This window comes from Corvus moneduloides, chromosome 15 (assembly GCF_009650955.1).
Source record: "Corvus moneduloides isolate bCorMon1 chromosome 15, bCorMon1.pri, whole genome shotgun sequence".
Classification (NCBI taxonomy): Eukaryota; Metazoa; Chordata; class Aves; order Passeriformes; family Corvidae; genus Corvus; species Corvus moneduloides.
In genome coordinates this window covers 2,430,721-2,448,294 of record NC_045490.1, presented here as the reverse complement: position 1 = coordinate 2,448,294, position 17,574 = coordinate 2,430,721, and the positions used below count along the sequence as shown (strand labels likewise).

General features: G+C 46.3%; 2 protein-coding genes across 2 annotated transcripts; both read right to left on the bottom strand.

The window, feature by feature from the left end:
* Nucleotides 1-1,011: 1,011 nt before the first annotated feature.
* ATP6V0E1 (ATPase H+ transporting V0 subunit e1) lies at nucleotides 1,012-11,620 on the bottom strand. Its single transcript, XM_032125134.1, has 4 exons — nucleotides 11,470-11,620; nucleotides 9,314-9,361; nucleotides 4,124-4,251; nucleotides 1,012-1,513 (listed from the first exon to the last, which is right to left on the bottom strand). Exons 1-3 carry the CDS (start codon nucleotides 11,571-11,573, stop codon nucleotides 4,158-4,160), a joined length of 246 nt encoding a protein of 81 aa, XP_031981025.1. The 5' UTR covers nucleotides 11,574-11,620; the 3' UTR covers nucleotides 1,012-1,513; nucleotides 4,124-4,157.
* Nucleotides 11,621-13,338: 1,718 nt separating this feature from the next.
* On the bottom strand, nucleotides 13,339-17,479 carry RPL26L1 (ribosomal protein L26 like 1). Its single transcript, XM_032125258.1, has 4 exons — nucleotides 17,397-17,479; nucleotides 16,458-16,630; nucleotides 15,406-15,546; nucleotides 13,339-13,510 (listed from the first exon to the last, which is right to left on the bottom strand). Exons 2-4 carry the CDS (start codon nucleotides 16,623-16,625, stop codon nucleotides 13,382-13,384), a joined length of 438 nt encoding a protein of 145 aa, XP_031981149.1. The 5' UTR covers nucleotides 16,626-16,630; nucleotides 17,397-17,479; the 3' UTR covers nucleotides 13,339-13,381.
* Nucleotides 17,480-17,574: the final 95 nt, after the last annotated feature.

The window sequence follows — 17,574 nt, the reverse complement described above, 5'->3', positions numbered from 1 at the left end:
CAATAAACTAACAGCACTGTTTGTCACTGATTGTTTTCTTCTGGGATATTTCACTTTAGGGTAAATATGACAAGCAGATCAACATATCTTAAAATCTCACATCTGTCAACAATGTCTTGAAGTATTTCTCTTCCCCTCCTCATACAATGTCAACATACCTCATTCTCCACAAAAGTCAAACAACAACCTTAAGTTTTTATGTGATCACTTGGTTTCAATTTTCCCAGGAATTATTTGGTACAGACTGTGTAACATGACTGTGTACAGCATCTTGCATGGTAAAATACAGCTCTTAGACAGTAACATAAAAAAATCCACTATTCCAGTCCCAACAGCTGTTATGCTTATTTGTAATAACGGGCACATTCTTCCTTCTTTTGCAATTCACACTGTCCGGTTTTGGATCACTGCAAGTTACATGTCAGGATCTTGGAATTTCCTGTGTAGTAATGAGTGCTGGCCCACTGAACAAGTTAATGGTGCTATCCAAGAGGGAAAAGCAAATAAAATATTAACCATTCTATTATGTCGTTGGGCATAACAATAAAGGGAATAATTGTAATTTATCTGGACATGAGGTAAGGAAGCATTCAGGAAGCAGCATTTACATGCTTTGAAGCTACTCCTCAGCAAACAACTGACCAGATCCATCCCCAACCCCACAGACTCGGCTGACACTGAGGAGCCTCAGGAACCTCTTGCCCACGTTGTCATGTGCATTCCCAGGTCTGCAATTCCACATGCAAGTGTCAGGTCAGTACAAAACAACTGTAATGTTTGCTGTTCAATTCAAGCCATTTGCTCCTATAAATATCCTTCAAATGTGCCAGGGAGTAAATCAGCCTCCTGTCAAAATCACTATGAGGTCTTGATACAAGCAACAAGCTGCCCATCTATTCCCACTATTTAACTTAATTACAATTTATCCACATCACCTAAATTTCCTCAGCTCAACTCCAAGTATGGGATTAAACCCACAGAAAAGTAACAGTTAAACACGGCACGAGAACATTTTGTATCAAGCAAAAGATTAGTTTTATTTCCAGGCATGAGAAATTTAAGGCCAGATTTCTCAAGAATACAATTCATTTGGAAAAAAAAAAAATTGCCATCAGCACATGGTAGCACTGTTTCTCCTCTCCTCACAGTTTATTGCACACATTTTTGTCCAGTGCAAACAGAACAGGGGTGAACAGCACAATGACAGACAACCTAAGACCTGCAAACAGAAACTGTTATTACAGATAAAATGAACAGGAAATGTGATCCCACGACCCGTAAAAATAGAAATTTTCATCACATCTGGAGTTAACAGTCAAAAATTGACAGTACCAAAGAGGAGTATAAATTGCATTAGGCACACTGTTAAATGGTATAGTAGGAAAAAATACAGGACTTTGAAGAAGCCACTTGAAGAACATTAGAAAGGTTAAGGCATTACTGCCAGGCTTCGCATCCAACAGCTACGGAAAGGGCACCTTTGGGTCAGTGCAGTTTTTCATCTCTTCTTCACCTGCAAAGCAAGAGGCAACTTTATTATTCCTTTCCATGGAGACAGTTTGCTAATTGAAAGCCTGGCTGTTAACCACAGCTATTTCCATTCCACAAATGCACTGAGCAATGGTCAAGAACTGGAGATAATTCATCTGTGTGGATGTTTTCTTGGCAGTTTCATTTCTGAAGTTACTGCAAGTAGTTTTAGTTACATTATAAGCTGGTAGAACAACTATTTCCCTCAAATGTTTTCACTGCTCTAACGCCATCCAGTGAGCTGGATAACAGCCCTTCTTGGACTTGCACAAAGACAGTTCCTGCTCTGAGAACACAGACTGTGAATTCACTGAGTAAAGGAGAAAAGGCGGTGTTGGATCACAGTTTGGAAGAGTCCACAGCCCGGATTTACCACGGCTACAGAGCTTTGTGTGCTCTTACACGCTGCCATCCAAGCTATTAACTTGGTGAAGTATCAAATGAATTACTCTAAAATCATCCCTTGGATGGGAGAGAGACTGCCTGAAAACACAGAGCAAACTTGTGTAATTTGGCACAGATCAATCAAGTTAGCATACGCAGAGCTCCTCAGCAGAACACGAGGAGCTCACTGGAGCATTTTCAGCTTGCTCAGTTGGTAAAGTAAAATGGGTTTGCTTAAATCATCCTTATTTTTAAGGATCTTTCCACTTTGGGAGTTAGCACTTCATTCTCTTTCCATTTTCCATACTAATCCACCCAAACCTCAACTGAAAGGAACAGGAGGCAGAAACAAGTATAGTACATGTTCCTTGAATGCTGGAAAAGCACATCTCAAAATCCAGAAATAACTGGTTGCTACACTGATGGGAATCCATGCAGTGTCAGAGAGATATCCCAACTGTTATCAGATGGAATCTCGCTCACAGCTCCTGTCTAGTCAGAAACTCCACAGGAGCAGGGACAGGACACAGAGCACCTCCCTCAGCCCTGCAACAGCACTCAAACAAGACTGGAGTGCTGTGACCTGTGACAGCCCATTTCAAACAACAAAGAACAGATATTTGAGGATTATTATATGCTTTTACTTTCTTAAGTAATTCTTTTTCAGGGACAAGAATCTTAATTTTATTCGGAAATCAAGCCAATGAAATCAGATGAAAGCTTAAAACAAACTCCTTCTTGTAACACAACACATGCTATGCAGGGCTTAAACACTCCATCAGTAAGTTTAAAAATGACAGCTCCTCACAAATTCTGCAGTCATCTTCAAACATACAAGTTCCCTCTCTTCTTTGGTATGAATTTAACTCCAGTTCTCTGGAAAATCCTTCACTGAAATGGAAGGGGAAAGGCCTGATTCTGTTAGCAGGCGTCCAGAGGTTGTGTCTCACCTCCTGCCTGTCCTTGCTGGCTTCAACATGCAGACCATGAAGCCCAATTTTTATGTCCAGATAACTCCATCTCAGTTTCAGATCCCAGGCAACTGAATCATCCTATGGGATTCAGGGATCTGGGTGCCCATTACCAAAACACGCTGTTCTCTGTTTTAGCTAACTAATTATATGTTAGCACCCAAGCAGTGAAAATGCTCCGAGGAAATTCTGCTTGACTGACTTAGCTAATTACAGGCCTGGAGTTGAAACAGGGCCAAGTCTACCTTTAGCTTCTGCTTGGTGCTTAAAAGGAGCTACAGACACACACACGGGCTGCAGTCTGACAACATCCCAGTTCACATGAAGCCTTCTCTGAAACTGGGGAGCAAATGTCCAGGACACTTCACAGAAAGCATTTAACAGAGCTATAACATCAACTGTCACTGCCTGCTGCACTGAACCAAGACTGCGTTGTACAAGGACAAAAAACCTGTGTTTAATTATTGAGTTACAAGCTAAAAAACTATAATCGTGGGTGCTTGTTTCCACATTTCCTTCATTTGAACCTTCAATTCCAAACGCTGCCCTCCTGGACAAGCCCAACAGCATCAAGGTACTTTTAGTACAACGCTTTATTTTTGCTGGCCCTGTCAAAAAGCCCAGGAACTGCAAGAACCACATTCCAGCAGCACTGCCCAGACAGCAACCACCAGGCTCACCTGGGATTAAAGCTGCACACAGGCTGTCATTAAAAACAAAATAAACCATCAAGCTGTGAGCTCAGGGCTAGTGCAATGTATTGACAAGAGATAAAGAACATTCCTTCTAATGGCAGTTCCCACTCCAACTTCCCAAATGAATGAGGCCAACTCTGTGTTGCCTTGGAAAGCAGGGCAGGTCTTAGGTGAAATGGTAGCAGGCTTGAGGAGAGGTTTAACAATTGGTAAAGATCAGGAAATCCACTTATGTTAGCTATTAAAAACACCCCAGTCCAATTACTTTTTTTTTGGAAGAAATATTTTGTTCTCCTTATAAATCCCTGAACACAGCACCACATGACAGGATAGAAAGAAAAATACTGTCAATAAATAATTCAGTTCAAGCTTTTCACATATCCAGTCAAGACTAACATCCAAAATGTTTTGTTGCAGCCTACAGAAAGACAGATTTCTCCTACAAAAGAGCTGCAGTAGTTTGAGCACACTGCTCACACTACTGCTCAATGTCTCCTGAAGCTTTAACACACCGAATAGATCATTAAATCTGAGCATACTCACCTAGTCAATGAACTGCAGCACAGCACAGACATCCTTAAGGCCAGTGATATCTAAGATACCAGATTGTTTCATTGCTTAACTGCGGCCCAAAGAGAGGGTTGAGTTGAGCCAGAATTGCAATCAGCCAACTGCAAGACAACCCCCCAAACCAACAGAGACAACATCAGACAAATGACAGAGCTTGTGACAAAGGAAAGGTTGTCCAAAGCATGAGGACTATCAGAGAAGAAAAGGCTATTTCAGGAAGGTCTAGGATCAAATAAAAATTCTAGTCAAGCTCACACACAAGGACCAGCCACCAGCAATGAAGTTATGGCACCAAATCATTCTGTAACTGAAATAGATTGTCCTGTTCAATTGAAAGCAACACAAAACCACCTGATAGCATTTCCTTCATACTTCTCTTTTGACAGGAAAGTGTTTTAAGACACATGAGACTCAGGTATTTGGGGGCTCAGAAGATGGAAACATAAAAGAGACAGACCTTTTTTCAGTGCCTTTGAAGCATCCTTTAAACAACAACCTCTGAGAAACATCCTCTCTCTCGTTTGCTTTTCAGTGTATGACAACCTGTCCTTGTAGATATGGTATATTTTTCAGAGACTGAATAAAAGTGAATTTAAACCTGGCACAGAGGTCAAGAAACAGGAGCTGAAGCAAAAGGGTACAATGCTACAGGAACACCAAAAAAAACCCAGCAAAAAACAACTCCACAAGAACAACCCCAATATGATACAAACCCCAGATCATCAGCACAGCAGCCTTGTCACTGGAGCAGAGCACAAACTAACACCGCAGAAGCTATAGCCAGAACTGAGAACAAGAGGAATGTAGTTTGTGGAAAATATCCAGGAAAGCTAAACAGAAATAAATATTCCACTGTTAAAAGATATATTTGCTTTGTAAATGTTACAAGAGTCAGAAAAAGCAATGGATGCTTCCATGGATTTAAATCTATGTTAAATACTAACTATATAAACACATTTAGTGAACACACTGGCTCATCTGTCTGCTATTTCTAGAATGCTTTGTAAGGAGGAGAAAAAGCAGAGCAGCTTTGTAATGGGAGCTGCCACAAATGCATCAGAGTGCTTAGGCAGTCATGGAAAATTCCACACAAACCTTGATGCTCTGACCAGCAAACCAAGTGCAGGTCGGCTGCAAAACGCCTGGAACAGCCACGGGTGAAAGATGCGGGTCAGACTTAAAGAAAACACATCAATCCTCTTAAAATTTCCCAATATTTCTTTGTAATGCCTCTTTCAGTTTTGCACGGGGTAGAACTCCAGCTAAAACAAGGAGCTGAGCCTGCAGCAGTCCATCAGTCACACAAACCTTGGAACACGTAGCAGGCTCTACAAAGGAATTAAAACATCAGCAAGGCATCGCTGAGAGCAGCCAACAACCTTTAGGTTGACACGTTTCTACTTTGCTGTCCAAAGCAGTGACAACAATGTATTTTGAGACCATATTAATCATGGTATTAAATCTACTTAAGGGAAAAGCACATCAGCTCTTGAAATGATTACGGAATTTCTTTCGTGAGGGTTAATTTTCAGATCCAACAGACAGATCCAAAGGTGCCAGAGCACTGTGCCATCTGCCTCCAGCATCCTGAAGTAACACAAGTGGGAGGAGGGTAGAACACTAAAAGCCTGTTAAAGCACATTATTCCTTTTGTCACTGCAGAGCAGGAAGGAACTCCACGCACGAATCTCTCACCTCTCGCTGCTTCCCAAGCTCAGGCCCAGCACGGCTGTGAAATAAATGAGCTGGGAGCACAGTTAGAATCTCAACCTATGTAACCAGGCTTTGGGAAAAGCAGTGTGGAGTTTTCAAAAGGCATTTGTTGGGGCCATGCTGGATACCCGAGCTCTGAGCCAGGGTGGCATTAGGGCAGCAGCACATTCCTCCTCCCTGCTCTGCGAGGGCTGAGGAATTTAAAGCAGTTGTTAGGCTACGACTGCCTTGCATTCAAGGTAAGTCATGAAAAAGCTTTTCCCATGTTTTGCTTAAGTGATGCTGCTTTATACAATAATCCAGCATGACACCACCAAACAAGATGCAGCATTCAGAGTAAAGCAAACCTCTGTATCCAAGATGCAATGTTCCAGAGTTGCTAAATGCAGGTATGGCATTCGAGCCACCCACTGGTCCTCAAATTCTACCAGATCCCACTTAGAACAGTTACTGTTAATTACCCAGCTCAGACAAGGAAATTAAAGTCCCTTCTGTTGTACCAGAAAGATTTTTTAAAAGGTCTTCCCACCACAACTGCCATCTGTCTGTGCTTGTGTTACAAATTAAGGCCCTGCTATCTCTGCTTAAATGTCAATTTAGGCATCCATATTTTAATTCTGTTAGAATCAGTAGCAAATAATATGATTTACCAAGCACCCTGTCCTCTGTTAGGACATGATGGCACTGTTCAGGAACTGCTTTGTGCACAGCAAAATAGATTTATACTCTGGCAGAACCTCACAGTATGGTGTAACCTCTAATTTCTGCAGCAGTATCTCCTTAGACTTTGCCTGATATTTTATGAGGTTCCTGGGAAGGCTGCTGGGTACAGGATCTGTACACAAATTAGGCACCTACTCATGCAAATATCTTCCATAGAACAACCAAATGAATCCCATGTAATCAATAAGGTTATTCAAAATTATCACTGCTAAATCTAAATATAGAAGAAACAGCTTTAAGTTGAAATGTGACTGACTTCAGTTCAGTGAAAATCAATTTGTCAATCAAGTTGTATTTAATGAAGACAGGAAATTGTTTTTTCCCTATTTTCAACTGGAAAGGTAACTCATAGGTATGACAGCAGGTCTAGCAGAGACTAAACAGCTCTACAGAGGAGCACAGAACAGCAGCAGCCACCTGCTAAGGACACACCAATACCTGGGACAGCAGAAATGATTTTAATCCTAACATATCCAACAAAGAACCCTCAGACACGATTCTTTGGGCTTCCTTCAAGACTGGCATGAAAAATTAGTCTCCTTCGTTAATCACCCAAAATTAAGGTCTGAAATGTTTTCAATGCCTCCTCCCCCAAAAGGAGAAGGATACAAGAACAAACTTCCATATGTTCGGATAAAACAGAGGAAAAAAGGTTGGACCAGATCTTCCGAGGTCCTTTCCAACCAGGGCTGTTCTACAGTTTTATACAGAATAAATGAACAAATGAAAAAAGAAAGACTGTGTGATGAGGCAAGTTCTATCTTGGAACATGAGGCGAAAAATCTGCTTTTTGTTGCATTCTGGCAAGCAGACACTACAAATGCAGTTTATGTGGTTGGGTACAGTTACTGATGGTTGAAAACATCCTAAGATTTTGCTGCTTCTCTTTTTTCAATGTATAACTGCAAAAAGCCAAAGGAAATTCAGAAAACAAGTTAGAGCCCACAAAACTACCCCCAGGACATGCAAGAGCAGATTATAAAACATGTTAATGACAATAGGGTTTATAATGGGTCTGTTTACACAAAAAATCAACTAAACTTACAAGTGAAATACCACTTTACATTTGAAGAATTCCCAGAAGTCAGCTAGAAGTTAAGAAATTCTACAACAAATACATTTCATATAATAATCCAGAGGATGCTGCAGATGCCACATGGCCTCTACTTCAAGAAAAACTGACTTTCAAACAATAAAGACACCAAACCCTAAGCTTCAAGGCGTTTAGAAGAGTGGGACATTATTTCTGTAGAAAAAACCCAAGCAAGAACTTTAAATTTAAACAAAACCAAAACAAAGCTCAACCCTCCTCCTAATTAAAAAACACCCAACTCTCTGTAACATAAATGCAGCAAGCCAGTAAGAATCACCAAAAAAGCTGCCCTTTCTTAGCCAAACATTTGGGACCTATTATGAGACTGGGCTGCTACACACTTCATGTGCGGGGCAAGGAGACCTTCATAGCACTGAGATTCCCAAATTTCCATCCCAAATTCAAGCTGCTTGCACTGCAAAGCTCTTCTCAAATTTCTATATCCACTCGGCAAAACTTTAATTTAATAACTTCCACGGATACAAAACAGAACCAAGTTTGCTGGACTTTTACAGTTAAGCAAGAGTGAATTCTTAGGAGTTCACATATCAAATACTCTGAATAGAAATAAATTTTTTAAAAGTATAAACCTGTATTAACCCTGAATATCACATTACTAACCTAAACCAAGCCTGTTTAAGTTGTACCACAGTCTAACCCAACAGGCCTCTCCTGGAACATGTCAACACTGAGATGGCATTTCTCTAAATATTCATTTTCAATTCCTTTGATTAGCATAACTAATGCCTAAATCGTTCAAGAAAGGACAAATACTACTCAGGTCCAAATGGAACTCTAAATAATAATTTTTATTACAAGTTGACCCTTAAGATCAAACCAGATTTTTACCACTTTACTCTCCATAACAAATTCTTTCAAAGTTATTTCTTCACAGCACTTTTTTTTTTTTTACAAGTCTCTATAGTCTTTAAAAAGAGAGAGAGAAAAATACAAGCAAGCTTTGTCTTGCAGCCTCCAGCTACAGCTGGCTTGAATCCTGATAAAAACCATTATATGAAGAGCTCTCAACAAGTCACTTTGTTATTGCTACTAAATCTCCTACAGAAAGGAGGCAGCCTCAAAATATACTGTGCATTTAAACAGAAATAATCTTAATATATCAAAGTCTCACTAAAAAAACCACCATGCAGAAGTTTTTCCACCCACCACTCTACCAGAATGTATTCAAAGAATCTTAAAGAAAACTGTTCAGTGGGTTAGAATTAGAATTACCTCAGAATTAAATGTAAAGTAGAAAGAAGGAGGCAAAAAAAGTGTAAGAAGCAGGAAAATCTTAGAACTGACCAACTATCATTATACTTGTGAGCAAATGAGGCAGCGAACTGGAGAGGAGGAATAGCAAGTCCATGCAGAGGACAGCTCACAGTGATGTGTCAGAGTATAAGAGGAATTCAGGTTCCTTTTAATTCAGTATTTTCCAATGGGAAAACGTTTTCTTCAGCACACTGAAGGTCCTTAGAACTCAGAATTTTAAGAGCTGTCAAAGAATAGCATGTCTAAATCACTGTGACACATCCAAAAAGCTTCTAACTGTTCTGAGGCTATAAAAAAGGAACTTGTGATTGCAACAGCAGTGGGCCTTGCTTAAGAGGCAGGACATTGTTTGTACTTACAACAGGTAGCAGCAAACAGCACAGGTCACCAGCATTGTGTTGATAACACTGCCAAGAGGAAGGAGAAACAGCTGATCAGGTGTGGTGTTGTGACTGACCACAAGATACACAGGGAAAAAACCCCACAGCAAACAAGAACAAGTTTAACTTTGATCATATGAAAGATGACTCAACATGAATGTTCTGGCTTCTTCCAGCTGAGTAAACTGCAGAGGCTCAGATCTGCAGGACTGACACAGCTCTGCCAAACAGTTCACAGCTGTATTTAACAAAATCACTGGGAACAGGAGCAAAATCTGGTGCAGTGTCCTTCACATAAGTGAACCACTGAGGCTGGATGGACACAATAAACACTTTCCCCATTTTCAGAATTCTACTCAAAGAAAGCTTTAGTGTCAAATTATCACTTTTAATTTTATATAATGAATGAGGGGTTTACAAACGGAATACAAAATAACATCTCAAACAAGCCACGTGAAATCAGCTGTACTGGAAGATTTTCCTTTCTTGGTGAAACACAACCATGTCAGAAACCACAGGAAAGCTGAAAAGAAGGAAGAACCAAGCTCTTGAAACTGAAAATGGTAAAACTGCAGCTACACACATACAGATGGGCTTGAAATGGGAGGAGAAGAAATGGGATTTTCTATCAGGCATCTCTGCAGCTTGTGGGACTCAGTGGCAAAGTGGAGTGGTTTTTCCTTTTTAAATTATAAAAAGGCATTTCCCTCTATGTATTTCCTCCCCCAACTGTGTAACAAAACCTCATGGTAGGTCAACAAGAATAACATCCAGTATTTTTCATCTACCAATACACATGCACTTTGTCAACTTCCAAAGGAATGCTACAAAGCCAGCAATCAAGCTTCAGCAGCTCTTCCAGGGAGTCCCACAGCCACTGACTGGGAGTTTTAACCTAAGCAATGTGAATTCTTAGGGCAGTTAAAAGTTTGCACTAACTTCTTTTGTTAGGAGAAGAACAAGCCTATTCAGGAACAGGCTTTGCGTAGAGGATTTTTGGGTATTTTTCTCAAGAAGATGAGAGGTGAACAGACTACCAGGTATTGCTGCAGCACAGCAATGCACTACTCATACGTGTTAAACAATCACATTTTGGAATAATGACAGGACATCTATTGGTGACCCACAGAATTCCCACACTTCCATGCCTGGAAGCCATATTTCCAAGGTATTTCTGAGGACAGGCAAGTTTCCAGGCATAAAACACCCATTATGTTTGAAAGTGAGGCAGGAAATATTAGAGCTTGAGGAATATTGAGAGTTTAGATAAAGAACTGACAGAAAAGACAGTTGGTACCTGTGGAGTAGAGGGAGTGTCAGAGAGAGGAAGAGAGATTAAGAAGCCATTATCTCCTAGAGAAAAGAGAAAGACAAAAACTTGTCTGCTTTTTAATCTGAGCAGCCACAACCACTGCAGGAAAAAACTCTGCTTAGAAGCGCTGCTGTTGTCCTCAGCCGCAAGGGCACCAGCACACATCTAACCCAGAACTGAGGTCCACCACAGCAACCTCTCCAATCTCACCCAGTGTGAAACCAGAGGATGGTGGAGTAAGTTAGGAAAGGTCAAGTAAGGAAAGAAAGAGGAAGTTGTTGCTCAAATATCGCCTGACAATGAACCACCTTGACACAGGACGTTCTGTCCGCAGAGGTTTCACAGAATGGTTTGGGTTGGAAAAGACCTTAAACCTCATCTCGTTCCACCCCCCTGCCATGGGCAGGGACACCTTCCACTAGCCCAGGTGGCTCCAAGCCCCGTCCAACCTGGCCTTGGACACTTCCAGGGATCCGGGGGCAGCCACAGCTTCTGTGGGCACCCTGTGCCAGGGCCGCAGGGGAAACCCAAACCCGTGAGGGGCTCGGAGGCGCGGGGACACCGCCCGGCTCTGGCAGCCCCAGGGGCGGCTGCTCCGCTGCACCTCGGCCGGGCCCAGGCCCGTCCGCGCTGCGCCAGCGCTGCGCCGGGAGCCCGCGGGGCTACGGCGGCCCCGGGCTCGGCGCTGCGGGGCCTCGGCGGCGGGGCCGGGCAACCTCGGGGCGCCTCAGGGCTCCGGGGCCGCTTCCGCCGGAGCCTCCCCCCACACCCGCGGGGGACGGAGGGGAAGGTGGCCGGTGCCCGCCGCTCCCCGGTCACTCACCCGCGGTTCGGCCCTTTGGGTACAAGCCAGGGCAGGACGCCGCCGACCACCCCCCAGAACACGCTCATGACGATGATGGGCACCGCGAGGCCGCCGTACGCCATGGCTGCGCTCTGAGGGGCCCGGGGGGCGGTGCTTGCTGCCACGCCCCGCCCGGCGCCCGCCAATCGGCGCCCGCCACGTCACCGCGGCCGGCGGGAGCGCGCGCGCGGCGGGAGCGGAGGGGCCGCGGGAGCGCGCGGTGCACGTGCGGTGGGATCGGGGATGTGCCGTGGGACCGGGGATGTGCGGTGGGATGGGGGATGTGTCGTGGGGCCGGGGATGTGCCGTGGGACCGGGGATGTGCGGTGGGACCGGGGATGTGCCGTGGGATCGGGGATGTGCCGTGGGACCGGGGATGTGCGGTGGGACCGGGGATGTGCCGTGGGATCGGGGATGTGCCGTGGGACCGGGGATGTGCGGTGGGACCGGGGATGTGCCGTGGGATCGGGGATGTGCCGTGGGATCGGGGATGTGCGGTGGGACCGGGGATGTGCGGTGGGACCGGGGATGTGCGGTGGGATCGGGGATGTGCAGTGGGATCGGGGATGTGCCGTGGGATCGGGGATGTGCCGTGGGGCCGGGGATGTGCCGTGGGATCGGGGATGTGCCGTGGGGCCGGGGATGTGCCGTGGGATGGGGGATGTGCCGTGGGGCCGGGGATGTGCCGTGGGATCGGGGATGTGCCGTGGGATGGGGGATCTGCTGTGGGATCGGGGATGTGTCGTGGGGCCGGGGCTGCGGGGTGCGCTGGGACCGCCGGCCGGGCCCAAACAGGCTGCCGGGTAAGAGGACACGGAGCTCCTGCCGGGTAAGGGCTGGCTCTGAGCTCCTCAGGAAATTGGGGTGCGGGACACGCTCCCACAAAGCAGCTCCGCACCAGCCCCGCAGCTGGAAAGGGCCCGGTAAGGAACGAGTCCCATGGACTTCCTCAAACCGACTCAAGGTGAAGCAATCTCGTATTAAGCGGCACGAGCTGGAAGGACAAAACCTCCCATCCTACACGAGAAACCCACTCGCAGCCCACCCAACACAGCTCCACCGTCGTACTGCTTTAGAATGGCTTCTAAAATGCAATTTTCCTTGATTCCCAGCATCCGTTTTTAGATTCCATTGTTGTTCAGGCAGATGAATTTCTTTCTCTCTGTACCAGCAATCAGAGGGCCATTCACTGAGCCAGTAAATTAACTGCAGGGCTGTTTCCAACACACTGCAGCAGCTCTCAATTACGGAGGTACAAAGTGCCAGGAAAGATTTCCTCCCACAGAAAATTCATCCAAAATAGCACCACCAACAGCACTGAAACTGCTTCACCCTTGCCCTTCTCAAACTTCAACTCATGAGCACTGGTCGTAAATCCCAAGAGACGACACAGCAAATCAAGTGCTGTGTTTGACCACAACGTGCCTGGAGAACGTCTAAAATGTTATCTTTAACTGTCAAATTGATAAGCTGGTGAAAAAGTGTAATTTAAGAGGATTAGAGATGCACAGCCAGCATTAGCTTAGTTCAAATGTCTGATAAAATATTAAATGTACAGAGTGCACAGAATTAACGTGATCATTTATAACCATGGACACATCGAAGATGAGACATGAGTGTGATGGCTGCTAGATGGGTGTTTCAGGATTGCACTGCTCTTTTTAAGGTTGGCTGAAATATTTCTTTACAGGGAAAAAAGCCTTTAGTTTTCTTAAAAGTAAAAACAGGTATAAAAAGCTTTTAATTTAGCATGAGTATTTTTTACCATCATCAAAACACAAGGAATATTGCTATGTTGAGCAGGACACACCACATCAGTATTTTCTAAAGGAGAAGGCACACAACAGGTTGAATTTTAGCAGTTTTTTAATGGTGTCAAACAGGAAACCATCTATTCTTGCATCTTCTCGATTGTTTCCTCCTTGTACTTGCCCTTCTCCTTGCCAACCTGGCGGGACTTGGCTTTACGCTCCAAGATCTTCTTGCGGTCCTTGTCCAGCTTTAGCCTGGTGATCACCACCTGGGGAGAGCACAAGGAATTCAGGGTCCCTGCTCAGGGTCAAGGACAGCAACCGATGCCAAATCCACCTCGAACCACAGCACAGAGCTGCTCTGGGCACCCTCTGCCTCACCACCCTCGCAGGCAAGAGTTTCTCCAACAATTCCTGTTCATGCTCCCCGTCTTTTCTGTTCCTGCCTCCTCAAACTGGCAAAGAAATCGATGTGTTGGTATTACTGAAAGCACTACTTGGAAAAGACAACAATCAAATCCTAGAAATCCCATACAGGCACACTTCTCCTCAGTTCCTTGTGCATTTAGGTCTCTCTTAATTGTAATTTCCACCTCTTTACCCAGGAGAGGCAGGAACTGTTCACACAGCTCAGTGCACGTTGGTAACTAAACATTCCTCTGCTCCTCTTGCACGAATAACCAGAATCTTTATGCAAAGCTTTATCAAGATCTAGTTCCCAATTAATGAAAATTTTCACAGAGTGAAGAACCAGCAGAAAATTCCATTTCTCTCATTCAGCACACAAGTACATGCACTGGCTCCACCACAATGTCACCTTGTCAGTCAGATGTTGTTGCTGCACACAAGTTGTGATGTTTTGGAATAATTCTGCCCTCCCTCTGCTGAACACACCAACCATTTACACCAGAAAACCTGTTACAACTGGATTTTTTCCACCAACACTTCCATCTTTGTGCCCACATGGCAAGGCTGAAGCAGACTGAATTCATCTGCTTCAAACCAGGTTTTGGCAAGTTCTTGTGTTTAGTTTGAAATGTTTCCTGTTATGATCTAAACAGGCTTTGCCTGGTTTTCACCAACTCTGAACACCTCAGGCTAAACCCAGATTCAGTTCACAACAGCCTGCAAGAGCAAATCACAATTCTGAGCATCTATTTAAGCCTTGCCAACACCTCAGCCAGTGCAAGTGCCACACAGCAAAGATGAAGGACTGTTCTAAATGATCTGTTTAGTGCTTTGAAAACATCAATCTCTTCAAAGAAGCACTTCAACCAGATCCCAAAGTCTCCAGCAGCTTTCTACTCCTAGAAACAGCGAGGAGTTCTTGGTTTCAACTCACTTCTCTGCTCATGACACCATGACACAAGATGCTTTCCTTGATGCAGCATCTCCATTCATTATTCACAGAACCACAGAATGGTTTGGATTGGAAGGGACCTTAAAGCTCATCCAGTGCCAAACCCTGCCATGGGCAGGGACACCTCCCACTAGCCCAGGCAGCTCCAAGCCCCGTCCAACCTGGCCTTGGACACTGCCAGGGATCCAGGGGCAGCCACAGCTGCTCTGGGCACCCTGTGCCAGGGTTTCCGCACCCTCATAGGGAAGAATTCCTTCCCAATATCCAATCTAACCCTATTCTCTGGCAGTGTGAAGCCATTCCCCCTTGCCCTGTCCCATCCATCTTCCCTGTAGCTCTTTCAGGCCCTGCAAAGCCACAGTGAGGTCACCCCAAAGCTTCTCTTCTCCAGGCTGAACAATCCCAGCTCTCCCAGCCTTTCCTCCCAGCAGAGCTGCTCCATCCCTCGGATCATCCTGGAGCCTCCTCTGGACTCTCTCAGCAGCTCCAGCTCCTTCCTGTGCAGGGCCCCAGGGCTGGGGCAGCTCTGCAGCTGGGGTCTCACCTGAGAGGGGCAGAGGGGCACAATCCCCCCCTGCCCTGCAGCCCACGCCGGGGGATCAGCCCAGGGCACGGGGGGCTCAGGGCTGGGGCAGGTCCAGCTCTCACCCACCAGCACCCCCAGGGCTGCTCCATCTGCTGATCCTGGGGGCTGCCCTCACCCAGAAGCATCCCCAGCACTCGGTGCCAAGTTCCACCCATCCCAGAGAGCCCAGGAGCCCCCCAGCTCTGCTGGCAGGTGCCAGACCCCGGGTGCCACCGTACCTTGCTGGGGTGGATGCCCACGTGCACGGTGGTGCCATTGGCCTTCTCCCGCTGCACGCGCTCGATGTAGATCACGTATTTCTTCCTGTACACCTGCACCACCTTCCCGATCTGCTGCCCCTTGTAGTGTCCTCGGACCACCTGAACACAGCAAACACACTGAGCCACGCTCCACAACCTCCCTTTGAACAGCCACCCCATCTTACAAACCACAACTGAATTATCCAGCTGAGCTGCACAGGCTGAAACCCCAACTCTGCTCCTTGTGCACGCAGCCACAAAGACAGGAGGGACTTGCCAATTTCAGCATCACGAACATGGAAAATAGATCAGAACTGTGTTTCTCCCCCATTTTCCCTGCAGTAAACCCTAATAAAGGAGTTCTGTAGCTTTCAGCCAGGTTTCAATTTTCAATAGTTTTTACCCTAACTTTTCACCTATAATTGAGTACTATATAAAGAAGCCACTTAACTTGGATTCATTTCTAACCCAATCTTTGAAATATCATAGGTAGCAAACAGTCTATAAAAAAGAAACCGTTCTTTGCTTTGTGCTTTCTTGCTAAAGTTTTTAATTCAGCATAATAGTCAATGTAAGAAACTGAAGTGCAGCAAAATCGCCAGCACCTTTCTGCTCCTGCTATCTTCCTCGTCACTGAAGTGAATTTAAGGAACTCAACAGGCCAAATCATAACTTGATCAACTTGGATTATTTCTGCACTGCTCAGGGCAGTGCTCCAGCACCAATGTGAATTTGTGCCGTGCTTCCCTTCTGCACAGGCTACATACGGAAGGACAATCCCAGAATCATTTGGGTTGGAAAAGATCTCCCAGCCCATCGAGTCGAACCTATGACCCATCCCCACCTTGTCCCCAGCCCAGAGCTCTGAGTGCCACCTCCAGTCATTCCTTGGACACCTCCAGTGATGGGCACTCCAAACCTCCCTGGGCAGTTCCAATGCCTGAGCACCCTTTCCATGGGGAAATTCCTCCAGGAAACTCCACAGAGAGAGAAGTTCAGGTGTGACAGAGCAGCCTGGGACAGGGCAGTACCTGGACCTCGTCGTCCTTGCGGATGGGCATGGAGCGCACGTTGTACTTCTGCCGCAGCTCCTTGGACAGGGGCGAGGACATGATTTTCCTGCGGATGTGGGAGGGGGCATTGAAGTGCCTTTTGCGGTTCTTGCTGCGGTCCGAGGTCACAAAGGGGTTGAACTTCATTTTGGCTGCATAAAAAAACCCCATCAGTTGGAGAGCTGCTCACAACACACACACACTACACTTCACCATCCACGCCCACAGAGTCTGCTAGGGCATAAAAGAGCGATCTGAACTATTCTTAATGCCACCACTGATTAACAAACCCTCATATCCTGGAGTCCAAAAGAAAGTTGAAGGCTCTTCCCTGACTGACAGTGACTCTGCGACTGACACACGTGCACATCAGACCATCCCATCCAAACCTCTGCATTCCCAGCACTCAGGACACCTGCATCCTGACCACTCTCGTTTACATACATTTATAAAAATGTATCTTCTGGGCTGGCAGAGGGAACTCGCACTGCTCCTGCATCTCAATAAAGCTCCTTACCAACGTGCACAGGTAACACCTCTACAACTCCAATATATCTCCGATCTTTCCTAAACAACTGCGCTACAGGACTGCCTGTAAGGATACTATTTATCCTCATGCCAAAGGACAACCCAAATTAAGGATAAATTAAAGGCTCTTTTTGCTCAACTCCGCAATTTTGAAGCGCACACACTGGCAGGGCTCGGCTGTGTTAACTCAATACCACACCAGCAAAGCACAGACTGAAGCAGGCCGAGCTCCCCCCGGAGACCGAGCTCTCCCCGTCCCGCAGCTCCGCGCGGGCCCCCGGCCACCCGAGCCCCCTCCCGCTCCCTGCCGCTGCCCCGCGGAGGCTCCGCCGGCCGGGGCCGGCCCCGGATGACCCCGATGGCCCCGGATGGCGGCTGCCGGTGCCTCACCCGCTGCCGCCGCCGCGCCGCCCGCCCGGAAGAGGAGCCACGGCCGCTTCCGCTTCCGCCAGCGCCGCCGCGTCTCGCGAGAGCCGCGCGCCCGCCGCGCCCCCTGGCGGCCGGGGGTCAGCGCTGCAGCGGGACCGAGCGGGACAAACCCGGAGAGACCGGGAAGAGACCTGGGAAC

Coding starts and splice junctions, on each gene's coding strand:
- ATP6V0E1 (XM_032125134.1), bottom strand. CDS start 11,573: ATGGCGTACGGCGGCCTCGCGGTGCCCATCATCGTCATGAGCGTGTTC. Junction 9,362..11,469: donor CCCAAAGGGCCGAACCGCGG/GTGAGTGACCGG, acceptor TCCTCTTGGCAG/TGTTATCAACACAATGCTGG. Junction 4,252..9,313: donor GCTGTTTGCTGCTACCTGTT/GTAAGTACAAAC, acceptor GTTGTCTTGCAG/TTGGCTGATTGCAATTCTGG.
- RPL26L1 (XM_032125258.1), bottom strand. CDS start 16,625: ATGAAGTTCAACCCCTTTGTGACCTCGGACCGCAGCAAGAACCGCAAA. Junction 15,547..16,457: donor GCAAGGACGACGAGGTCCAG/GTACTGCCCTGT, acceptor TGCTGTGTTCAG/GTGGTCCGAGGACACTACAA. Junction 13,511..15,405: donor TGGGCATCCACCCCAGCAAG/GTACGGTGGCAC, acceptor TGCTCTCCCCAG/GTGGTGATCACCAGGCTAAA.